General features: G+C 43.7%; 3 protein-coding genes across 6 annotated transcripts in view; 2 read left to right on the top strand and 1 right to left on the bottom strand.

Annotated features, from left to right (window-relative positions):
- Positions 1-2962, top strand: part of LOC108148149 — a 43372-nt gene extending 40410 nt beyond the window's left edge. For both annotated transcript variants that reach the window (XM_041708073.1, XM_041708072.1), the window contains 2 exons: positions 127-816; positions 1219-2962. In XM_041708073.1, the coding sequence (XP_041564007.1) occupies positions 127-816; positions 1219-2278 (1750 nt within the window). In that variant the 3' untranslated portion in view covers positions 2279-2962. The remainder of the gene's footprint in view (positions 1-126; positions 817-1218) is intronic.
- Positions 2963-4668: 1706 nt separating this feature from the next.
- Positions 4669-11746, top strand: LOC108148142 (O-acyltransferase like protein). Its single transcript, XM_017275000.2, has 4 exons — positions 4669-4911; positions 5980-6709; positions 7811-8744; positions 11522-11746. The coding sequence occupies exons 1-4, from the start codon at positions 4719-4721 to the stop codon at positions 11654-11656; spliced, it is 1992 nt and encodes a 663-aa protein (XP_017130489.1). The 5' UTR covers positions 4669-4718; the 3' UTR covers positions 11657-11746.
- A 93-nt stretch (positions 11747-11839) lies between these two features.
- LOC108148141 (spectrin beta chain) lies at positions 11840-24100 on the bottom strand. Of its 3 annotated transcripts, none has more exons than XM_017274995.2 (8): positions 23921-24100; positions 14324-20544; positions 14053-14249; positions 13819-13987; positions 13348-13398; positions 13091-13197; positions 12517-12683; positions 11840-12441 (listed from the first exon to the last, which is right to left on the bottom strand). In XM_017274995.2, the coding sequence occupies exons 2-8, from the start codon at positions 20370-20372 to the stop codon at positions 12255-12257; spliced, it is 6927 nt and encodes a 2308-aa protein (XP_017130484.1). In that variant the 5' UTR covers positions 20373-20544; positions 23921-24100; the 3' UTR covers positions 11840-12254. The 3 variants fall into 3 exon arrangements, with proteins under 3 accessions (XP_017130484.1, XP_017130485.1, XP_017130486.1); XM_017274996.2 differs by having other exon boundaries at positions 23925-24100; XM_017274997.2 differs by lacking the exon at positions 13348-13398.
- Positions 24101-24577: the final 477 nt, after the last annotated feature.

Here is a 24577-nt window from a genome sequence, read left to right as displayed (position 1 = left end):
GAAGTTATACATTTAGTATTATATATTGACCACAAATCTGCAAGACTATTATTAGTTCAGTAAATGTAAAGAATTGCCAATAGCACAATATGTTTTACTGATAAATAATAACTATACTCCCTGTAGAGAGGTGCCTGCCAGCACGATGACTCTGAGCCGAAAGCAGCAGCAGCGCACGCGATTCGCACCCACGTCCAGCTATCCGCCGGCAACTGGAGGAGCTGGTAATCTCCGGCCACAGGGAGCCACCTCCGCCTCCACCTCGAATCTCTCGGCCATGAGCGGTGGCGTCGGCGGAGGAGGAGGAGGAGGAGGCAGTACCTCCAAGTCAAGCCGCATGGGCCAGGTCATTGGCAATTCGCTGCGGAAACTGGTCAGCAAAATCCGGTCGGCCAGTGCGGAGCGCAAGTTCCGCATGAAATCGGCGGCCAGCAAGTCGCGCGAACAATCGCCCAGTCCAGGACATGATCCCCGAGGATTGGGTCCGCCGGTGACCACCTACCAGCAATACAATGTGATCGATGGGCACATAGGTAGCCACGATTCTGAGGACTCCACCAGCGACAATCAGCGGCGAAGGGAGAGGGAGCGGGAGAGGGAGAGGGAGCGCGAAAGGGAACGGGAACGAGATCGCGATCCTCCCAAACAGGAGACGCCATCCCGGCAGAATTTCAAGCGCGCCGAGTCCGCTGACCCACAGCTGCAGCACCTGGAGCAGGCCATAAGTCCAAGGCAAAGGTACTACCTGGGCGAAGATCCCTACTCCAGCACACTCTACGGCAAGGAGAACCTCTACGAACGGCGCCCACGTCAGCGGTAAGGAAAAACTACATAACTTTGATATACGAATATTCCGTTTTTAACCTTGTTTAACAAGTGTAGCCTTTTTTTTTAAGAGATTCCGAATCTGGTCACGAAATCGAACTCAATGCTTAAAAACTTTCGATAATTATAATTTTGTACATTCAATAACATGCGAGTGGTTTTGTTTGTTTCAAATTTTTAAACACTTGGACAAGTGCAACTATTTGACTAATGAATACATATATTTCTTACCAAAAAGTTTCAAAGATTTTTTCAAAACTGATCAAAGTGGGTATTTTCCCAACATTAAGGTCCAATTTCAAAACGCTGCCAAGCAGTATTGAAATTAATTATTAGAAATATTAATATAATTACAATAATATTGCATAATTAATAATAATATTTAAATTTTAGCAATAACTTGAATCGCCCGGATGAGCGAATGGAGCGATTGGAGCGGCTGGAACGGGAGGATGACTACTACGAGTCGAGGGCTCCGCCGCCGGTGACCTCTTCCCACACGTTAGGTCGCTACCAGAAGCATGGCCAGCGATTCAGTGGGTCCACGCCCAATCTGCACCAGCAGCAGCAGGATTACCGCTCAGCCCAGACGCTGCCGCGCAAATTGCACGAGCAGCGCACCCAGAGATTCGGTAACGCCATGGAGAAGCAGCCGGCTCCGGGCAGGGGCAGCTACCTTTCAGCCCCTGGACAACAACAGCAGCCAAGGGGGCTTTCCCAGACCCAGAATCAGAATCAGAATCCTAACCAAAACCCAAACCCAAGCCAGATACAAACGCAGGGACCGGCGAAACCAGCTCGCACCTATGCAAAGGTCCTCAATCGCAGCAAGAGCTTCAATGTGCACGGCATGAATGGCAGCAACGATCCTAGTCCCATCTACATCGAGAAGCTGACCCGCAACAACTATCAGCCGCGGCAGGAGCCGAACTTCGGGTATGGGTTGGGCCAGGGACCCAACGCCAACTACAAGTCCAACCCACACCTCTTCTCCGGCAAGGACAACTCGCTGAAGAGCGGCTTGAAGAGTCCATCGATTGTGAACCTGATCAGTCGCAGCCAGAAGGATCTGACCAAGATCGCTGGCAACGAGGAGGATGAGGGCAACTACCCGGAGCAGGACAAGAAGCAGCTGTATCTGCGGGGTCTTCACCAGCAGGCCCCAGATCTGTACCGTGTGATCCATGGCGACGAGGATTACGGATCGAGAAAGTATCCGCTGCAGGCCAAGTATTCGCTGGACTCGCGTTCGCCGCCGTCCGTGGAGCTCAACAAGGACACGGCCAGCATCGTGCGGCGCAGCAGCGAGGTGGATCATCAGCAGAGCCTCCACCACCACCACCAACAGCAGCACCACCACCATATCCAGGGCCACCAGCAGCAGAACTTGCGTCGTGGTTCGGGAGCCACCATCATTGAGCTGCGCACCGCCGGCGGCAGCCATCGCAAGTGATCTGCCATCCTTCCGAAATGATCCTATAATTTAAAACCGATGTCGAATTTCCCATATAATATGTTATTTACCCAAGTCGAACTATATACAGCTGCGATCAAAATAATATTAACTTTTTAGCTTGTGGAAAAGGCAAATTAAGCAACTTTTGAACACCTTTTTTTCATTTTTGAGAAATTATGTTAAAACGAAACCGCATTTAAAGAAAGTAAAACTTTTGATTGGAAGAAAGCGTTTATTAAGAGAAAGAGGATTTTAAGTTGTTTTCTTAGGGATTTCTAAAATACTTTACTATTGTTCATTTAAAAGCAAATTCTTCGGAATTTTAAAAAAAAATAATTTTCTTGAATTTTTTATCTCATTTTGTTTATGAAATTATACTAAGCCTTAAAAGTATTTTTACTTAATATAAAGGGCTATATTTTTTCACTACTATTATTTTGACCGCAACTGTATACTTACACTCGAAAGCAATCTTCTGGAACCGGAATTTTTTATTTTATAATTTTATGTTTTGTTTACACACTGTTGTGAATTATTTTCTAGAGTTCGCTCGCATTGGGAAAGTACGACTATACATATCCCTGCCAGGATCCCTAATCCCTAACTATTTGCTAACAAATGCTCGGCCTTGGGCTTTAGTTTCATTTGACAAGCAGCAAATAAAAATCAAAGGCCAATCAACCAATTGAATCTTAAATGGGTAAAAAAAAGCTATAAAGTTGATGGTAAACGGATATCGAAATATGCAATTAATGTTAAATGAAAATCGAAAAATAAATGAACAAAATATATATGTAACGTGGGAGCCACTCCCACTGCCCGCCACGCCTCTTCCAATCATAATTTGATAATACCATAATGCCTACGTCTAATTACATTACCTATTTTATCTTTTTGTTTTTTTTTTTAACTACTTATATTAACGTTTGTTGTATAGATGCCGTAAAATGGATAAACTAAAAATAACTAATATTAATTCGATATTATTGTACAATTTTGATTTTTAAACAAATTGCAATTAAAATTAAAATAAAGTGCCAAAATAAACAACATCTTGGGCTTAGTTGATGTGACAATATCGGGTTTTTACTTTAAACCAGGGCTGCTCCACAGGGCACAATTAGCTATACACTATCAATATTACGACAAATCAAAATATTACGACAAATAAATAATTGATACAAAGTTAGAGAATCATAGAACAGGTGAACCGTTTTAATAATGGCCAACCGTTTAAAAAGTTTATTAATAACAGTGGAAAAAACCCATGAATCCAAGGAATTTATTTATTTAATACAAGACCGAGCCAAGGCTACAATAATTTCAATGGGCCTTTTTAATCGCCAAATTGTTTTTGTTTTTTATTGACTCTACACTGACTTTGTTACTTTGTTACTTGTGTGCGAGTGTTTTTTTTAATTTTGTTGGTAAATGCATATGTCATAAGGAAGTTTTGAGCACCCCTGCATTAAACAAATTGAATATTGGCTTCGCATTTTAAACCGTTACGAAGTCCACAACGGACAAAGCACGTTCTTCTCAGTTCATTCACTCACTTAAACAAATTTTATATTGTTCTGTAAATACTGGGATCTTCAGAAATAATATTGACTTTTCTCAGCCCATCAAAATATTACGACAAATAAATTATTGATACAAAGTAATAGGATCATAGCACAGGTGAATCGTTTTAATAATGGTCAACCGCTTTAAAAGTTTATTAGTCGGTAAGGTGTATTAATATCAGTGGAATACAAAGCAGAACTATATTTATTTTCAATAACACTGGTAAAAAAAGGTAGTACAAGAATACAGGTATTTTATACTCAACATAAATATTTTTCGCTTTGATTTGATGGGAGTATTCAATTTTAATATCTGAAAATGTTATTTAAACGCAAGCCATATTAAACATTAGCAAAGTGTTTTTACAACAAGTCTTACCCATTTCAAATCCAATATTTTCTTAATCAAATTATATATGAAATAGACTAATTTGGATTCAGTAGTCACATATTTATTTGTACTCTTCCAATTTTTATCAGACCATAAAGACAGAATCAATCTATAAGTCACAGTCTCACCATTTCAACTTTCTTATGGTAGATTGTGGTTTGATTCAATCCATCCTAGACCTTTTCTAACTTATTCCGAGTACTGAGTGTTTTTGCAGTCTTTGAGTAATATTTGCCGCTGTACCGGGTAAACCACAGTCGAGAAGTCAAACATCTTGGCAAACGCGCTAGCTACAAAACAAGCGCAAGTCTGACCATAAAACCATTGCTCGGATCTTAAAGAGCGTCATGGATCATTTGGGCTCTAAAAAGCGGGGTTATGCGGGTTGCTTAGACTTTGCTGCATCCCAGAACTGCGAACTAGTTGTGCGACGTCTGTCGTTGAGAACTGAGGTGTTCTGCCAAATTCACCGATCGATATCATGCTCGTTGTTTTGCTCCTGGTTCAAATAATCGCTGTGCTCGGCCTTGGCGAAAAATGTGAATCACAATCCCTGCTTATGGACCTGGTGGAGATGGTTCCCCGAAATCAAAACACCACTCTGTCCAAGTGCGAGGAGCAGCTGGTGGAACTGGGAAAAGCCTGGCTGGATCGGCAGGCCTGGGCGGCAAAGGGTGAGTCTGGATGTGTATGGTATATGCAGAAGGTATTATAATTTCAGTCAAAAGTTCTTGTCTGTCTGTCCGTTTCTACGCAAACCAGTTGTCTTCCTGTTGCAGGTGGTATATATATAAGTTGAAACGACCCGGATCGGACGACTGTGTCATATGAATCCCAAAAAAAAAATCCGAAAAATACATTAAACAAAATTAAAACTTCGCTTTGTTTCAATTTGTAGTTATAGTAGTAGATTAATATTTTAGACGACTTTATCATTTTGCTTTTCCAGGATCCGTCGAAAAATATAACAAATTATAACTTCGCTGTTACTTAATTTATATGAATATACTTCAAGGCATAGTAATGGCTTTTTACTTAAGAGCTACTATTTAATTGGTTAAAAATCGGAGAACGTTATCATAGGGCTGCCAAAGGGATCGATAGAAAAATTAATCGCAAAATCGACTTCATTGTTTTTCGTTCTTTTTTATTGTTATACTCTTGCAGAGGGTATTTTTTAATTTCAGTCAAAAAGGTTTCAACGCAGTGACCGACACATTTCCGACCCTATAAAGTTTATATATCCTAAATCAGCATCACCAGGCAAATCGATCTAGCCATGTTCGTCTGTCCGTCTGAATCTATGCAAACTAGTCTCTCAATTTTAATTCTATCTGTATAAAACTTTCCCAAAAGTTGTCTTTCTATTGCAGGTAGTATATAAGTCGGAACGAGCCGGATCGGACGAATATAGCATAAAAATAAATGATACTAATTATAGCTTTGCAGTTTTTTAATTTTTTAGTTCATCGAGATATAGAACTACAGCTTAAATTTCATAATAATGGAACGACTTTATCATATAGCTACCAAAGGAATAATCAAATAAAAAACGATATTAATAACTGCCATAGGATTGATCGAATAATGGAGTTGAAAATCATATACCCATATAAATCGAAATTTAAGTGTGTTCCAGACTATTTAATTTTAGCAATAGCTGCTTCCTTCCATGTTTTGTTTAATTTGTCTAGGTAAGCATTTCAAAATAACGATTTTGAATTTTTATTTGCCCGCATTAGCTGTGGATGCCTCCGGCGAGGGCTTCTCTAACTTTATGATGGGACAAAGCACCTGGCTGGGCAACCGATTTACCTGCCGCGCCGTCAACGAGCCATTGCCCCATTATATCATGGACGCCGACAAAAATCCGCGCCTGTTGCGCGATGTGTCGCCCATTGCCTTCGACTACGCGGTGGCCTATATTGAGTCCAACTCGCCGTGGCAGCTGCAGGTGTCCATCAGGCAGAATCCCCTGTTGCACATTGGCCTCTGTCTGCCCAGGAGCTGTGGCATCGGGGAGGTCGAGCAACTCATCCGAAGGTCGCTGGACTCGGGAAAGTCCTTTCGGTGCTGGGATATGGATGCCAAATTGGCTTATGTCAAAAAACCAAAATTTGGGCCCCATTTTTTCCAAAGTGGTGCTGTGCAAATGTTCTTTTCAGTGGTGGGCGGAACCCTTCTGCTTACCCTTCTAGCCTCCAGTGGTCTGGCCCAGTACTCCCGCATTTTGGGATGCTTCGATCTGGCTAGCAACTGGAAGCTGGCATGGAAGCCAGTAAATCCCGGCCAGGAGAACACAGCCATCAACGGGCTGAGGGTATTCACCGCATTCTCCTTAATTGGCGTGCATGTGGTCTGGTACAAGTACTTCACCGTGGACTCCTCGGTCGAGATGCTCGACAAGATCGTGTCGATGACTATGCGGCACACTTATTGGCCCAGCATGGTGGAGATCTTTTTCGTGGTCAGGTGAGGATACCTAATTGCTAATCCATTTGTCAGGTCTTAAGATGAAAACGGATTGATATTTCAGGCCGCTTTCTTTTAGGTTTATATAGGCATGTTAAAATCCCACTTGCAACTTTAAAAAATATAATCTCGCAAAAAAACTAAACGTTTGTGTGGCTTGAAAATGATCTTCAGATAGTATTAAGTATATAATATAGCTCCTATACCTTTTACTTTCATTTCTAAACCGAACAGTTTAAAGGACTTATTTTTAAAACACAAGTTTTTTTTATACTTTCGTGGTAATATACTCATCTTTTTGGAAACAATAACAACAGTGTAGTTTCTCTGAAAATTTTATTGGTTATGCGTAATATTTAAAACTCATCGTACCTGTATAAATAGCATTCTTAAAAATGGTCTTATATTTGTATACCTTCATACCTTCATAGGAAAATATTTCCAACATAATATAATTTTCGACAAAGAATTGAGAAAATTAATTAAATAGATATAAAAGGGTTGCATTTTTAAACGCTAAATAACTCCCAAAAGCAAATTTTTAGAGAAAAATGTGTTATAAATCAATTATAAAGACTCAAAAATAAAAAGATATCTATACTGGTGTTTTCAAAAAATCGTTAAAATGCGAACACGAAAACCTTATTTTGGCTATAATTCCGTAATTATTTTTCTTTAGGAAACGTAAATAGCCCTTCAAAATACCTTTTTAAAGATATATAGCACGTATCCATAGCTTTAGTCGTTCAGAATGAAAAACACATTTAAGCTTCTTTATTTTTAATTTTGTATGGACTTTATTTAAATTGGAAAACGATATTATGTAGCTGCCTTAGGAACGATCGAATAACTCAGCGGATAATCATCATAATTTCAGTGTTTTCATAGTTTTCAACTCATATAGGCATAAAAATCGAAATATAGTTGTTTTAAAGAATATTTAATTTGTCTAATATCTGGAATGGCGCATAAGCTTTGGCTTTCCGAAGAAGTTGGCTTCCCTGCTTGTTATTAATGGATTTCTGTAACAAATTTTCTAAAAATTTAAATTTTATACACGAATTAACCTTTCCACCCCGTTAAATATCTTTACGATCGCAGTGGCTACTTGACAGTCTTGAATTTCCTGAAGGACGAGAAACTGCAGCAGGAAATCGCCGCCGATGGATTCTGGGGTAATGGGCGTCGCTACCTGGGACAGTTTATACACCGCTACTGCCGACTAGCTCCGCTGCAATTTGTGGTTGTACTGGCGGATGTGGTCATGACGGAATACCAGCGGCAGGTGTCTGTGCTGCACATAAGCGATCCGCAGGACGAACTCTGCCGGCGAAACTCCATACGCAACCTTTTATTCATCCAGAATCTGTATCCGATTAAGGAGATGTGCGGATCGTGGACCTGGTCGCTGGGCTGCGACATGCAGCTCCACATGCTGGCCATGCTGCTGCTCTTTGGCCACACCAAGCACCCAAGGGCGGTCAGATGGATCACCCAGACGCTGATGCTTGTCAGCGCCGTGGAGTCGATTGTGAAAATGCAGGTCAGAGAGGTGGGCGCCAATTTCGATGAGCTGTACCACACCAACGAGTGGTCCTACATGAGTCCCGTCATCCGCATGCTGGCCTACATAGTGGGTGGCTGGTATGCCTACACCCATGTCAAGGGTGTGGCCTTACCCTTCGACCTGCTGATGCCCAATCTCTGGGTCAGGATGGGAGCCGTTGGAGCGATTGGCTGGTTTGTGAAACAGGTGACAATGGATCAGTTGCCGGCCACCAGTGTTATCTACACCTTCATGGTCGTCCTGCGGGTGCTAGTGACTACGCTGGCCGGTCATCTTATCCTCTGTGGCACCAAGTCGGACAGCAGCGAGTCCTATGCTCCCACCCGCTGGCTCCTGGCGATCCTGCAATCGGAGCAAGTGCAGCGCATCAGCCGGTTCACCTACGCCATCTACCTGCTGAATCCCATTGTCATCATCTACTTTTACCACTCCTTCAGCAACAATGTGAAACCGGACAACACCATGATGGTAAGATTTTAATATATCATATTTCGATAAAAAAGAAACTTTCACTTACGTCGCAGCTAATTAAAAAAGATCTCCACATCTAAAAACGGGAATAATCGGATAACACTTGGGTAAAAACTGTTTTTTTTTTCTCACATACATATAATTTTTATACCCTTGCAGAGGGTATTATAATTTCAGTCAGAAGTTTGCAACGCAGTGAAGGAGACGTTTCCGACCCTATAAAGTATATATATTCTTGATCAGCATCACTAGTAGAGTCGATCTAGCCATGTCCGTCTGTCCGTCCGTCTGTCCGTCCGTCTGTCCGTCCGTCTGTCCGTCTGTCCGTCCGTTTATATGCAAACTAGTCTCTCAGTTTTAAAGCTATCTGCATGAAACTTTCCCAAAAGTTGTCTTTCTATTGCAGGTAGTATATAAGTCGGAACGAGCCGGATCGGACGACTATAGCATATAGCTCCCATAGGAACAATCGGAAAAATAAATGAATGAATGAATGAATGAATATAACTTTGCTGTTTTTTAATTTTTTGTTTAGTTCTTCGACATATAGTAATGGTTAAATATTTCCGATTTACGGTTTAAATTTCATCAAAATCGGTCGACTATAGCATATAGCTCCCATAGGAAAAATCGGAAAAATAAATGAAAAAAAATTATAACTTTGCTGTTTTTTAATTTTTTGTTTAGTTCTTCGAGATATAGTAATGGTTAAATATTTCAGAATTATGTTTTAAATTTCATCAAAATCGGACGACTATAGCATATAGTCCCCATAGGAACAATCGGAAAAATAAATGAAAAACAATTATAACTTTTCTGTTTTTTAATTTTTTGTTTAGTTCTTCGACATATAGCAATGTTTAATTATTTCAGAATTATGGTTTAAATTTTATCAAAATCGGACGTCTATAGCATATAGCTCCCATAGAAATATTAAAAAAATATAAAATAACTATCTAATAATTGAGCTGCAAATCATCATAGTTTCAATGTTTTTCAGCATATACTCAAGTAAATCATAATTTAAATGTTTTCAAAAGTATTTGATTCATGCAATAGCTGCAAGGGTATATGAACTTCGGCTTGCCGAAGTTTGCTTTCTTTCTTGTTTGATTTGAGCTAACATAAGATCTTGTTATTGCCAGAGACCGATAATTACATTTGTTTTCAAGTTTTATTAATATGCATATAAAGCAAAGATGGTTTAAATACATAATGTGTTTGTAAACAAAAATTAAACAAGAAAGTGAGCAAACGTGGGCAAGCCGAAGTTTATATACCCTTGCAGCTATTGGAAAAATTAAACATCTAAACTTTGAAATATATGAGTACCCGTTAAAACCATTGAAGCTATGATAATTTTAACTTCAATTATTAAATCGTTTCTATGGCAGCTATATGATATCGTTTACCGATTTAAATAAAATTTAAAGCATAGTTGTGAATTTTTATTTTAAACAGAATAAAATTTAAAATTAGAGAAATTTAAATTTTGTTTCCTTTTTTTTTAATTTTCCGATTGTTTTCATGGGAGCTTTGTGATATAGTCGTCCGATTTTGATCAAATTTAAACCGTAATTCCAATGTAACAAACCATTACTAAATGTAAAAAAACTATACAAAAATTAAAAACAGCAAAGTTATAATTTTTTTTCATTTTTTTACCAGATTGTTCCTATGGGAGCTACATATTTGATATAGTCATACCTTAGGGGGTCGGTTATGACTATATACTATATAATACCCTCTGCAAGGGTATAAAAAAAGAAAAGAAAATAAAATTTGACAAGCCAAAGTTTATGTACATACCCTTGCAGCTATTAAATATTGTTTAACCTATATTTTGATTTTTAATCGTATATGTTTAAAAACAGCGAATCTTCGTCAATTTTCCTTTGAATTTGTTTGTTGTCCGATTTTTATATAACTAAAAACGTGTTATAAATAGAAAACCCATCACTAAATTAAAAAAGAAAAACGAAATGCAAATTTTGTACCATTTATTTGAATGGTATAATATAGTCGTTCGATCCAGCTCGTACTACCTGCAATAGAAATAAGACATTCGGAAAGGTTTCTTTATATAGCTCTAATAATAAGAGACTAGTTTGCGTTGAAAAGTGAGGGACGGACAGACGGAAAAGGTGAGGTCGGCTCTCCTAGTAATGCTGATAAGGAATATATATTTAAGAGACCCGGTTATGTCTCCTTCGCTGCGTTGAAATTTTGTTGATATAAGTCGGAACAGGACAGATCAACATGCAGTCATATAGCTCCCATAAAAGTAATCGGGAAAGAAAGGGAAATAAAATGTTATCTACGTTGTTTCTCAATAAATATTTATACTCCGATATAAAGTAATTTGTAGATATTTTAGAAATATGATCTTAACTTTATCACTTTATCATATAGTCCCCATTGGAACGATCGGAAATGTTAGTTAAAATATAAATAAAATTAAAACATAGCTGTTTTTAAATTTTTGTAATATACTTCGAGTTGGTATACTAATTCCAAATTTCATTTCAATTTTTCATTTTATTTGAATCGAACAACGATATCATATAGCTGGCATAGGAATGCTCGAATTGAGGGTATATAAACTTTATATTAAACAGTAGATCGATTTTGATTCATTCTGAGTTTAATTATACTTGAATACTGATATCTTTATTGACTCGCAAGGTGATGTTGATCAATAACATATGTACATACTTTAGAGTGTAGGAAATGAGTCTCTTATTGCCCCATTTAATCGACCACTTTCCTTCTAGATCCTATTTACGATATCCTGTTCGGCGATCTGTTACGCAATGGCCATTGTAGCAACACTGCTCTTCGAGATCCCATACAACCGGATGATCCATCTGCTGGTTAATTTTAAATCCTCCAAGAATAAAAATCTATAGATGCCACTGGCTAAAATTCCTCCCAAAAATGTACCTCACAAAAATGAAATATTCGCCTAAATATTCAATAAATGTTTAATTGGTTAAGTATAGCAAGCTAACTGCAATGGAAAACCCCCACATCAAATTGATCTGGCGAAAAACGAGGGCGGTGGTAATTAAGCAGTTCGTCAGCAATTGGTGTACTTTAAAGGAATATTTCGTTTATTTATCGAATACATTGAAATGCATACACGAGTTGGTTTCCTCAAATTTTTTGTTTGTTTTTTGTATTTTTTTATCTTTATATTACTTTGTATTTGTTTAAATAAATAAGATACATACGTTTAATCATAATAGCAGTATTTATCGTGCAAATTTGATAAGCATAATAATTGTTTACGTTTTGCTCGTTTTGCAAGTTTTTGTCGGTTTTTGTTTTTTTCTCATTACGAAATAAGTTTAAATATATGAAAAAAAAATATATATTTGCTTCTTCTTAATTTTTGCTGTATAATTTTTGTCGTTTTGTATTATCATTTCTCATCATCTTTTTTTTTTGTTTTGTTTTGTTTTAATTAGCTGCTCTTGCTTATGGTTGCGTTGCGGGGCTGTTAGTTTACTTTTTCTTTAAAGTAAAAAACGATCTGCGCTTTGGTTCGTCCTTTTGTGAGGTGGCGGGCAGAGTCTGGGATCTGCTGGCGGCCACCGCTGTCGAATCGCACTGTGCTTTCAGGGAGGTCACCCACTGGGACATCTCGGTGTCGTCATGGGCCTGCAGCAAGAACAAGGCGCCGTTGGCGAGCCTGTAAGTTGTAGAAAATATTTTCGATAAGTATCTGAGTAACATTTTTATATAAAATCACTAGTTTTGTACTCACTTCACTCGCAGCACGTGCTTCTTCTTGGTGTAATCACTGGCAATTTCAATGGCAGCGTTTTGCAGGTCGTAGCTGGGCTCACCGCGGAAGGTCAATTCGGGATTACTCTTATAACCCTTCTGATCTTTGTAGAACGTAATGCGTCCAGCCCGGGCAGCCATGTATACCTGAGAAAGGAAGACAGTGAATTAATTATTTAACTTTCTATAGGCGATTCCATCTCAAATGATGAGGCTGAATTAATTAATTAAATTAATTTATGAATTATCAATTATCAAATGTTCAGATGAACGACAAAATTAAGTTATTTTCTTAAATATTGCATATGCATTTTTAACACTTTCCATTTTCCCTGAAAAACTAAACCAAAGTTAAAGGTTTATTCTCATTTTGCTTATTGGTTGCTAAGTAAGCAATATGATAAATTGAAAGGAAAATTGTCTTGTGCCTTTTACGTATTTTCCTTTACACTTTACATTGTTGCACAATAATTACTTTGACCGCACTGTACGTATGTATATAGAGGAGAGGTATTCCTAAGAGCAATTAAATCGGCAGACTAAGTGTATCTTACCTTGTCCCAAGATCGGTTGGAGGCCTTCTTGGTGGTCGAGTCCCACTCGTGCTTTCGTGTCACATAGCCCTCGTGACCCTCGCCAGCGCCTGGTGTTGCTCCCCGCTCTGAGAAACAAGCAAATAAATGATTAGTTTTGAGTTCTGTGGCCGGGATGATCCAAACATAAAAAATAAACACAAACGGAATAAGTAACATTCATGGGACCACATGAGCCATGTGCCATGGATCTGCGCCTAGCTAATGATCGTTTATACCTGTTTGGATCTCGACAACGCGCTCGAACTCGACGGCCGTGTCTTTGGCGGCTTCACGGGTTTAAGTTGATTGGTTAGTTGGTTAATCCGTGGCGGGGTGAGTTTGGTTTGAGTTTGGTTTAGTAAGCATGAGTGAATGACAGAGAACGTTTAGAGATAAATTGGATTGGCTTTTTGTGGTTAGACGGGATTTGGAGCGGCATCTTGAGTGCTATCTTGACGGGGACGTTGACAGTGCGGCTGGGATGGATGTGGATATGGATGTGGATTTGGATGCGGATGCGGAGGAGGGCTGGACCAAAACATTGGGTGGTTAAAAATATTTTAATAGAAATATACGTTTACATCTTATGACCTTGTTAATTAAAAATAAACTAGAGCTAAATCTTTTTTAAACTTTGATGCTATAGACGTATATTTCTGTATTTTTAACCATCCTTTGTATCCCACAAAGCAGATCATGTTTCATACCTGAATCATCGTGCGAAGCTCCAACGTCCACGTCGTCGCGCCGCTCAGCCTCTCGTTTGGCCTGTTCCGCCGCCTCGGAGGCGGCCTTGGCCTCCTGCTCCTCCTTGATGCGTTGTCGCTCAGCCTCCTCCGCCAGCTCCTGACGCCTCTTCATTTCCTTAAGCTCAAACTGGAAGGGGGTATAGGGGTTAGCACAGGTTAGAAGTAAAATGCGTTCCCATGCGAAACACTCACTGTTGTCAAACGCTCGAGAGCACTGAAGCGTTCCTCTTGGGCGGCGGCAGATTTTTCAAAGGCTTCGTGTTTCTTGATCAGGTTCTCCACCTCGTCGATCGTGTGGCCCAGCTCTGAGGAGAGCAGGTAGGGCTCCTGGGCAATCAGCCAGGCCTCGGCCACGGCAGCATCTCTGGCGAACTGGTACACCTCCAGGACTACACAAATGGCAATTGGGAGATCAGTGTTAAGCAAAGGGGGGCAATTTGAAATTGAATTTCAGTGTACTCACTCAGCTGGAGATTCTCCCAGCGCTCCTCCCAGCGGCGGAGCAGGGCACTGCGGCTGTTGTTCAGCGACATAAGGCGATCCTTGATGTCCGCGGAGGCGTAGTGGTTGCGGGTGAGCAGCTCCTTGCCCAACGAGATGCACGCTCCGAAGTTGTCCTCCCGCGTGTCGATCTCGGCCTTGAGGCTCTGGTGGTTGTTCATCAGCAGCTCCACGCCGGACACGTCGCGCGGCTTCTCCGAGGTGTTCATTTGGCGGACGAGGTCCTCCATCCAGATCATCAGGATGCGCACCATGTTGAAGAAGCGGAACAGATCGCCCGTATCGGCCAGTTTCTGTTTGCGGGCGCCGCACATCGTCTGCAGATTGTCCCAGGCGTGGAGCACCTCCTGTTCTCGATTGGTTATCTCCTTGGCCTTCTCACCGGCATAGGCGTCCTGCAGCTTGGCCGACTCCTCCTGGATCTGCTGGACCTGTGAGTATAGGGTGATGAGGTCCTGCAGGAAGTTGTAGTGCTTGCGCTGAAGCGTCGACACAGAGCCGGCATCGCGTCCGAGTTCGTCCGATACGCCGTGCTGTTTCTCCAGGATGCGACCCAACACATCCTTGCAGTCGTGGAAGAATTTGTGCAGCTCCCGGGAAGCGGCCAGCATTTGGGTGCGGGTTTCGATTAGCTCCAGCAGGTCCTGCCACGATTCGTTCAGGTTGTCCTTCCATTCGGCGATCGTGGCGGAGTCGGAGTGCCCGGCCTGGATGAGATTGTCGGCAATGCCGTTCACCTTGGCCACTCGCTCGCCGCCCACGGCCTCTGTGTCGCGGGCGAACTCGTTGAAGCGCTCCGACAGCAGGGTGACGTGGTCAAAGTCCTGGCCAAGTTCCTGGGAACCGGCCACCACCTCGCGGTCGGTGATCCATTGCTCCAGATCGTCCACCTCGCGGCTCAGCATGAACAGCTGCAGGGCCTCGTTGAGGCGGGCCCTCCTCTCGCCGGCCAGATCCTTGAGCCCGGCATAGAGTTTGTCCAGCTGCGACTGCTTGACGGCGACGGCATCGCCCGAAGAGATGTCATCCCCGCTGAACTGGCGCGCCACCTCGCCCAGCTGGCGAATGGTGTTGGCATAGTCCTCCACCGACTGCTCCAGGTTCTCGTGCTTCTTCATCAGATTCTGTGCACTGATCTCATCCTTGCCGCGATCCTCGACCATCATGTAGAGCTCCTGTTCGCTCATCCAGGACTCCGCCTCTTGGGCGTCGAAGAAATACTGCTGCACCTTCTCCGACTCCAGCAGGTGCTTCCGCCGGTTCTCGATGGCATCCTTGAGCTCCTGCCACTTCTGGGTCAGATCGCTGATCAGCGCCTCGAACTTCTTGGCATCCTCGTGGCCCTCGTCGATCAGCTTGCGGCCATTGTTGCAGATGGCGTTGATGCGCGGCTCGTGGTTGTCGATCTCTGTGGCCAGCGACTGGTTCTTCTTCTTGAGGACATGCACATTGAAGAGCGAGTTGCCGTAGTCCGGCGAATTGGCCACCGGCAGCTTCTCGTCGATCCAGAGCTTCTCGTCCTCGACATCGCGGCAGAACTGGAAGGCCTCCTTCTTCTTCTCCAGCGCCTTTTGACGCTCCAGCAGCGGGGCCTTGATCTTCTCGAATCGCTCGAGCACGGCCGTCTTCTTCACCACAATCGGTTCGATCTTCTCCTCGGGCACCGTCTTCTGCAGATATTCGGTCTGCTTGTCGATCTCCTCCACTTGGCGGGCCTTGACCGCCATCTGGGTCTGGATGACCTGCTGCTTCTGCATCAGGATGTTCACGGATGTCAGATCGTTGGCAGTGTCTCCGCTGACAATCTGCTTCTCCAGATCGGTAATGTAGGAGTCGATGTCATCGCAGGTCTGCTGGACAAGCACCTCGCGATTAGCGTCAAACAGCATGGCGCCCTTCTCCTTGGTGTGCACCTCCAGGTCATCGAACTGCTTGGCCAGCTCCTTGAGCTTGGGCTCGATCACATCCTTGAACTCGGGCTTCTCCTTGGACAGCTCTTGGGCGGACTTCTCCGCCTCGAACAGGCGCTCCTTGTTGGCAGCAATCTCCGCCTCGAAGGCCTGGTGGCGCGTCCACTTGGAGTGGATGGTCTTTGCGCTCCTGTACGACTCATCCTGCGAGGTGGCGTACTTCTCCTGCACCCATTCGGCCAGCTCCTCCAGATCCTGCAGGAACTCGTGCAGTTTCACCTGGTTCTTGAGCTTCTCGTGCTGATCCAGAGCTCGCTGACGGTTGTCATCCCGACGTCCGGTGATATTCTCCGCCCGCTTGCCAATCTTGTCCGCGTCAAAGTGATCCTTCTCGACCAGAGTGTCGGCCACCTGCAACAGCGTGTTGATCTTGTCATCGTTGGCCTCCATGGTGGTGAGGAAGGCCTCGTGGCGCTTGAGCTGGTTCTCGGCCTGCTCCAGGTTGACTGGGGTGTCGTCCTTGCTAAGGAAGTGCTCCTGCTGGCTGAGCAGGACTTCCGTCTGGCGGGCATCGCGGTTAAACAGCTGCTGGTCCAAGCTCTGCGACAACAGAACCTGTCGGTTCTCCCACATCTGGTGCAGCTCCTCCCAGCCATCCTTCAGGGCGTTCAAGCGCTCCCGCAGGAACATGTACTGCGGATCGTCCGAAGTGCTGCCCTCCGAGGTCAGCCGCTCGCCGTACTCCATCATGTTCTTGTAGTCCTCCGTGTAGTTGTCAATCTCCTCGCGGATCGATTGATGTTGGTTGAGCAGCTTCTCAGCCTCGGGCAGGGAAGTGGGCGTGTCCTCGGAGGCCACGTCCGTCTGGGTCTTGGTCAACCAGGTCTGGAAGTGATCTAGATCGCGCAGGAAACGGTGAAGATCGCCAGCCTCCTCCAGCTTCGAGTCGCGCTCCTTGAGCATCTGGGTTAGCTGCTCCCAAATCAACTCTATCTGGGCAATGCGCTCGCGGATGATCTTGGCTTCCTCTGGATGTTCATCCTCGATGCTGTTGGCCTCGCGCTCCAAGCTGGAGAGCTTGGCCTGGATGGCGGCCAAGTCGCGGTCCATGCCGCTAAGGCGACGCTGCAGTGTCATCACACCGGTGAGATCCATCTCCAGACTGTCGGTTTCGGTGAGGATGCGCTTCTTGTCCTCGATCCACGAGATCGTCTCGCGGCACTCGATGTAGAAGGTCTGGACGCCGTGGGCGGACTTCAGATCATCCATCTTGGCCTCGGCCTTCTCGCGCAGCGTTGACCACTCCTGGTTGAGGTGGTTCTGTCGCTCCAGAATCTCATCGGAGTTGGGATGCTCCACATGAAGCAGCTGGCGAGCCAACTGATTAACCACGGCCACGCGCGAGGCATTGGCGTTCATCTCCTTGTCGAAACCCTCGAAGCGATGCTTCATGATCTCGACATCCTCGATATCCTTGCCCGGTGTCATTGTGTCCAGCATCTTGGTCTTCTCCTTGATCCATTGCTCCACTCCATCTGCCTCGGACATGAGCTTGTACAGGCTGAGGGCATCGAGCAGTCGTTGCTTGCGCAGCTTGGCCAGCTCGGTGAGTTCCTTGTACCGGTTGTCGATCGCCTCCAGGCGCTTGTCCACACTCGCCTTCTCCGCCTCGTTGAGCTTCAGACTCTCCGCCTGTTTGTGCAGGGCGTCGATCACCTCGGCGTAGTTCTTCAGCTCGTCGGCCACATCCTTGTGCTTCTTCAGCAGGGACTGGACATTGGCCTCATCGCGACCAACATCCTCGCTGGAGACGATGCGCAGCGTGTCCAACATCCAGTTGTCCACATCGTCGGCATCGGCAAACAGCTGGAAGTACTCGACGGCGTTCTCCAAGCGCTGGCGGCGGTACTTGGTGAGGTCCAGCAGGTGATCCCACTTGGAGAGGATCTCCTTCAATCGGTCCTTGATGCGGTCCGCGCCGAAGTGGCCCTCGGTGATCAGCTCCGCCCCGACCTTGGCCACATTCTGCAGCTGGGGATCGTGCGACGTGATCTCCGACTCCAGGGCCTTGTGCTTGCTGAGCATCAGATTGACGGTGGTCAGGTCGTGGCCGACCTCATCCGTCGAGACAATCTGCTCCTTCTCCTTGATCCAGTTCTCCTCGTCGGCGGTGTCCCAGTAGAACTGCCACAGTTTGCGGCTCTCCTCCAGGCGGCTGCGACGTTCCACAGCCAGACGAACCAGCTCCGCGTAGGCATCCTCCAGCTGCTGGACGCGGGACACAATGATCTCTGGATCGCAGGGCTTGTACGACTCCGGGTCGTCGCTCAGGAACTTTTGCGAGTTCTGAACCACCACCTTGACGCGCTCACCCAGAATGTTGATGTCGGCCTCGACAAGCGAGTGCTTCTGAAGCAGATCCTCCACGCCCATCAGATGCTTGCCGTAGTCGTCGGTCATCAGCAGCTGCTTGATCTCCTCCATGTTGTCCAGGATGTAGAGCATCTCCTGGAAGTTCTGCTGCAGCTGCAGCGAGATCTCAAGCCGCATACGACGCGCCCTCAGGAGTTCCAGCAGATAGGTCCACAAGCGCATCACATTGTCCTTGCGCAGCAAAATGCGCTTCACATCGTGATAACGCTCCGATTCCAGTTCATCGCAAACGGCCACCACCGCCTGGACACGCTCCTCGTAGGCGAAGATGTCGGTTTCAATGGCCTCGTGCTTCTTGGCCGCCGCCTCCACGGCCGCCAGATCGAATCCGAAGTTGTCCTGGCTGACTAGCCGTTGGTTCTCGGACAGCCAGGTCTCGCGCATCGAGGCCTTGCGATCAAAGCGGGCGGCCAGCTGCTCCAGTTTCTCCTGCCGGATTAGCTCCTCGCGCAGGGCCAACTCGCGTTCGTGCTCGGCCTTCTCCAGTCGCTCCCAGGCCTTATTGATGTCCGAAATCATCTTGCCCTCCTTGGGTGTGTAGGGCTTCTGGTTGTTGGCCCGCATCTTGGACTGTAGGGTGAAGAGCAGGACTTCCAGGTTGCCCTTCTCCACGAACTTGGGCGGCTTCTCGATAGTGCGGTAGTTGGAGAACTGGGCCAACTGCCCTTGGACGCCGGTGAGCGAATTTTCGAACTCACGTTCGCCCAGTGACTGGATGGTCGTTTCGATCCACTTAAGCAGATCGCTGGTGAAGTGCTCGTAGTCGTGGACCATCTTGTCGTTCTCCATGGCAATGCCAACCACTTTGCCAATACGCTTGCCTTGCACCGTCTCCTGTTTGAGTTTGCTGAAGTAGTGATAGTAGGTGACCACGTACGTGATGATGGACTTCTCGTCCGGATGCTCGACGAACACATCCTCCGCATCGAGGAGCTTGGCCAGGCCCAGTTTGTCCTCGGCCACATCGAAGGCGTTGTTCAGATTGTGGATCGCGTTCGTCTTCGAGAGCTTCTCGAACTGAACCAAATCCGGACGGTGTTTGTGGATGATGGCATTAAAGGCCAGGCCATCTCGCCACGAGGTGGTGAAGTTGCGCACGTTCACATTGTGATAGCCGGCTGTCTTCATCTGGCACCAGAGCAGAAGGGCGTCCTTGGCCGACTTGGTCTCCTTGTTGTCCACCTCCTCGATGGTGATGTCCTGGATCTGGAAGCGCAGGATGATGGTCCAAATCAGGCCCAAATTGAGGGAAGCATTGCCATCGACTATGTCATGGGAGCCAATATTCTCCAGATGGACGCGCTGTTCGCGAAGGAACTGCAGCGCCTTGTCCACATTCTCCAGGCAGTGAATGCGCATCTTGCCCTTAGTGGGCTTGGGCAGACGTTCTCCGGACAGGACCTCCAGCAGCTTGATCAGGTGCTTGCCATCCCGCATATCCACATAGAGATCGGCAATGCGGCAGTTAACACGGCAGAGATGCGAGTTTACCCACTTGGTAAAGGTTTTCTTTTGCACACTCTCGCGCTCCTCGGCCAGCGCCTTGATCCTGGATCGCTCGAACAGTCGGGAACTGGAGTTGCCGCCATCGTACTCGTACTCATCGATGTACTCGTTGCCAGGACCCTGGCTGGGATCCCAGCGAACAATCGAAATGTCCGTCGTCATGGCTGGGGATCTACGGTTTCCACAGTGTTTTCGTGCTTAGTTAGTTGTTTTCTAGTTGCTAGTTTCTAAAGTGTCGTTTCGTTTCACGGGAGCTCGCCTCTCCTCCGTTCGTCTTTCCTCTGAGTTTATCCTTTAAGTCCAAACCGAATGTGTTACCTTCAGAAGAGAATCACTGGAAAAGGCGGTGGGAAAATCGGTTAGATAATTTACAGCGGTGGGTGATTCATTTTTTTTTTTTTTTTTGGTTGGATTGCGTCACACGGGTCGCCGGGGTCACCACTAGAATGTCCGATCGCAATTGTGACTATGACTTAAAGCGATTACATCACGCCGTGGACGGAAAAAAAGAACAGAAGTGGGGCGGCCCTCCCCCAACCGGATTCGAATGGCAAAACCGTGAAATTGCAGGAAATTCAATTCACAAAAACCATCGAAATAGCAGACAAAACGAAATATATAGCACATACGGTGGCGAGGGCAAAAATATATATAATATATACCCATAACAAGTACCTAATTACTAAAAGTTTACTTTGCATGCGGGTCTAATTCGTTTGGGGGTATCAGCTGAGTGCACTAGAGGCTATTGTGTTTAATTGATATTTAATTGGTAATTTATTTACAAAATGTATTTTTTTTTTTGCTATGTATAATAACTTTTTTATTGTTTTTGTAACCTTTATTTTTGTATTATTACATACATACGTACTTAAGTGTTTAGGTATACATGTATGTTCATCACATAAACCTAATTAAGGTCTTGGATATTTGGTTATTTTTTTTAGAGAAATTCATCAGATAAGAAAGGGGTATATAAGGGTATGAATCAACCAAATAATATTTTACTATTTATTTATATCAGTTTAACAACTTAAATTATATCTATATTTCAATGCAGCTATTCACTGTTGACTCAAGTTAGAACGCTATCTTGATGACCTCAACTGTAAGTATACAGCATACATTTCCATAAACCATGCTGTGCCCAGTTTCCATTTTTATCAGCGAGCTTTTTATTTTGTCTGTTTTTTTGCCGTTTCAAATGGTATACTGGTATTTCACTTTAATCGACGTTGCCGACGATTTGAAATTATGACCCATTCACATGACGACGACCCTCGAAAACCCATTCAGTTTCACACGTCGCAGCGTTTTTCACACTTTTGCAAGCTTTTGGGCTGCAATGAAAATGAGCCAAGTACTAGGGCTGTACTTTTTCCGTTTAATGTTTTTTGTTTGTTTGTTTGTCGCTGTACTTTCTCCCCGGCTTTCACATTTCAAATTAGAAAAACAAAGTAGTAAATGCTGAAATTTAGTTTTCCTTTTCTATAGTAGTTTTTCTTATCCTTAATTGTCTTATTATCTTCCAATTTATTGGATGCCATTTTGATTTTTAGTTTAGTTTTATTATTATTATTTGTATTTAATAAAAGTTTTCTTTTATTTTTGTGTTTCAGTGTAACTCATTAATAAGATTTTTTTTAGCATTTATAATGTTAATTCAAATTTTATTTTCTTATATATTTTCGAGTCTTATTGAATTTATAACTTTTAACTATAGAATTCCATTTTGAAAATTTTTGTTCTGATACTTAATAGTGAACTTAATAATTGCTTAATTTTCTAAGAGTCATAGTTTTTCACTTTTATAAAGAAAAAACTTTGAGCCAATTGCGATATTAATTTACTAGTTTTCATTATTAGTGTTTATTTAAACAGAACAACATAGCCTAGGTCAAAATAGGAACACTGATAAAAAGGAATATTTTTGCTGGGCTGTGTATAACAATGTTTTTGTTCTAATGTCCTTTGACCTTTATTCCCATTCGTATTGGCACAGGTGCTGGGGTCATTCCCTTCTACGCACACAACAACAAAAGTTTTCCCTGCTCTTGTTCCTCTTCGTTACCCTCCTCTTCTACTATTTCTCCCACAATTAAGTAAGCTGCTGATTTCATTTGTACTAATTTTATGACACAACAACAACCCTACTATGGCGAGAATTGTTAAAACAAACAAAAGCAAAATCAGCACACGCATACACGCATCTTCTATCTTAGTATTACGTAATATTTTTATTAAACGAAGCTTAAAACTTTGAGAGAGCGAAAGCGAACAACAACAAAACTGGAGCGACAGAGCGCGCGAGTGTATCTGTGTATCTGAAAGGTGGTGCAGTTAGAGTGGAGGAGTGGGAGTGGGAGGAAGAGAAGCAAGGGTGGAAACTGCATAAGTCGCTCTCGCAAGCAGCTCTGTCTCTTTTGCACACCCCAGTTTGATTGTTAGTGCTTTTGAGACATAATTATGATGGCCGATCCTCTTGTTTTGAGTGTGTTCATCACAGAGAGAGAGAGAAAGAGAGAGAGCCGAAGAGAGCGGGGCGTGGATGTGGATTTGTGTGCAACTGTAAGTTCAATTAAACAGGCCAAGAGTTCAACTTTGGAAACTTGGAAATGAAACCACCACCAAAGTTAAGTTTAGCTAAAGAAAACCAGTTTTCCCTGCCATTTATGAGCAAGTTAATGAGTTTTCGGTGATCAATTGAGTGTTTATTTGTGTGCGTGTAGGTGTGTGTTGTGTTTACAACTGTACGTGTGTGATTTGTCATAAACAACAACCTAAAACACAAACAAACAAACAAACACACATTGGGCAAGTGCAGCTATATGGATTTATGGGTTTTCACTCCTAACGACTGGGCATTGGTAAATTGAAGAGTGCTCTTTTTACAAAAGGAAACTTCAACTCGTGACCTCTGTGGGGTGGCGTAAAGGGGGAGGGAGGAAAAGTAAAGAGAGTGGGTAGTGTGTTGCCTATTTTTAGTATTGGTGAGCACGTAACTGTATTTCAGCCAAGTGCATAGGCGTATGCGTATCTATGAGGAAGAACGAAGAAAAGAGCGGACCGCTTGTATTTCATAAACTCACAAGCAAACGAATGTCTTTATATATGTACATATCTATCTCCGATTAGACGATAACCGTGAATTTCATTTTTATCACCAGCTGACGCAAATGTTACTTAAGGATGGCGTTCTTTTTCACAGCCTTTTTTGCTTTTTTTTAAACTTCAGTTTCGGCTTAAGCATTTATGCATTTGGCGTAAATTAAAAAATAAAAAAAAATACGAGCCACACACGTCCAATTCGATTACAGTAATGAGGCAGAGGCAAACACACACACACTCACGCACTCTACGCGCTCTCACCGAAAACCGAATGATGTCATCAACGGCGGCAGAGGCAGCGACGTCGACAGGGGCAAAATATATGAGCTAGCAGGCAATTTTAATCGATGATGTTTTTATTATGTATGTAGCAAAATCACTGAGCTTAATATTTAGCACACTTTCCGTTCGCATCCTCTGTCCCACACACTCACATTCGTTAGATACTTTTACACTCCGCTCTCTTTTGCCACTTCTGCCTTTTATTGGTGGCTCCTTTTTCGTGGCCTATTCACTTGGGCGTTGGTCTATTTCACATTTTTTTGGCCGCTTCGGCAGGCTTTTCGCGCCGTTTTCACTGCACTGCGGCGGCTTTCACTTACCTACTCGATAATTTTGCTGATCCACTCGCCCTAATTGATTCATAAAACACAGTTAATTTCATAGATTTAGCACGTTCGACTAAAAATCTTCGGTCTGGCGGATGAACTTCACTTGGCGAGAATGGAAAAAATGTATGTATTCAAAACATCGCGTTGCGAACGAGTGAACGAAGTGAACCAGCGCGAGATGTCGCTAAAAAACGCCGACTGCGCAGTGTGACCGTGCCTAGGTGCAGCCAGAGAAAGAACTGGCTACAAAATAGCTAAGAATTCCCTCCAGAACTCGGAAGATTTTAAAAAATTTTAGGTCTGAGTATATGGAATATATGGCATAAATAGTTAGTTACTGCTCAGCTTAAGCTTTGATTTGATAGCTATAAATAAGCTAATATTTCATCGCGTTAAGAAATAATTTACCCATCATTTTACAAACTATTGGCTTGAAGCCTGTCAGAGCATCTAGATACATTTAATATTAAGAGCATAAGTCATTTATAAAAATATAAATTAGCATAACAACATTATTTATACAATGCTTATTATATGTATTTGTACTATATGTTTTTGTTATATATTATTGATCAGCATCACTAGGAGAGTCGATCTAGCCATGTCCGTTTGTCTGTCCGTCCGCTTCTACGCAAAATAGTCTCTCAG

The sequence above is a fragment of the Drosophila elegans genome, unplaced genomic scaffold, assembly GCF_018152505.1.
Source record: "Drosophila elegans isolate 14027-0461.03 unplaced genomic scaffold, ASM1815250v1 contig_149, whole genome shotgun sequence".
NCBI lineage: Eukaryota > Metazoa > Arthropoda > Insecta > Diptera > Drosophilidae > Drosophila > Drosophila elegans.
This window is presented reverse-complemented; position numbering and strand designations above follow the sequence as displayed.

Excerpts from the sequence above, each read along its gene's own strand:
- LOC108148141 (XM_017274995.2), bottom strand. The coding sequence starts at position 20,372 with ATGACGACGGACATTTCGATTGTTCGCTGGGATCCCAGCCAGGGTCCT. Across the intron at positions 13,198-13,347 it reads CGTTGTCGAGATCCAAACAG|AGCGGGGAGCAACACCAGGC; the intron begins GTATAAACGATC and ends CTTGTTTCTCAG. Across the intron at positions 12,442-12,516 it reads AAGCACGTGCTGCGAGTGAA|GCTCGCCAACGGCGCCTTGT; the intron begins GTGAGTACAAAA and ends TACAACTTACAG.
- LOC108148142 (XM_017275000.2), top strand. The coding sequence starts at position 4,719 with ATGCTCGTTGTTTTGCTCCTGGTTCAAATAATCGCTGTGCTCGGCCTT. Across the intron at positions 4,912-5,979 it reads GCAGGCCTGGGCGGCAAAGG|CTGTGGATGCCTCCGGCGAG; the intron begins GTGAGTCTGGAT and ends TGCCCGCATTAG. Across the intron at positions 6,710-7,810 it reads GAGATCTTTTTCGTGGTCAG|TGGCTACTTGACAGTCTTGA; the intron begins GTGAGGATACCT and ends TTACGATCGCAG.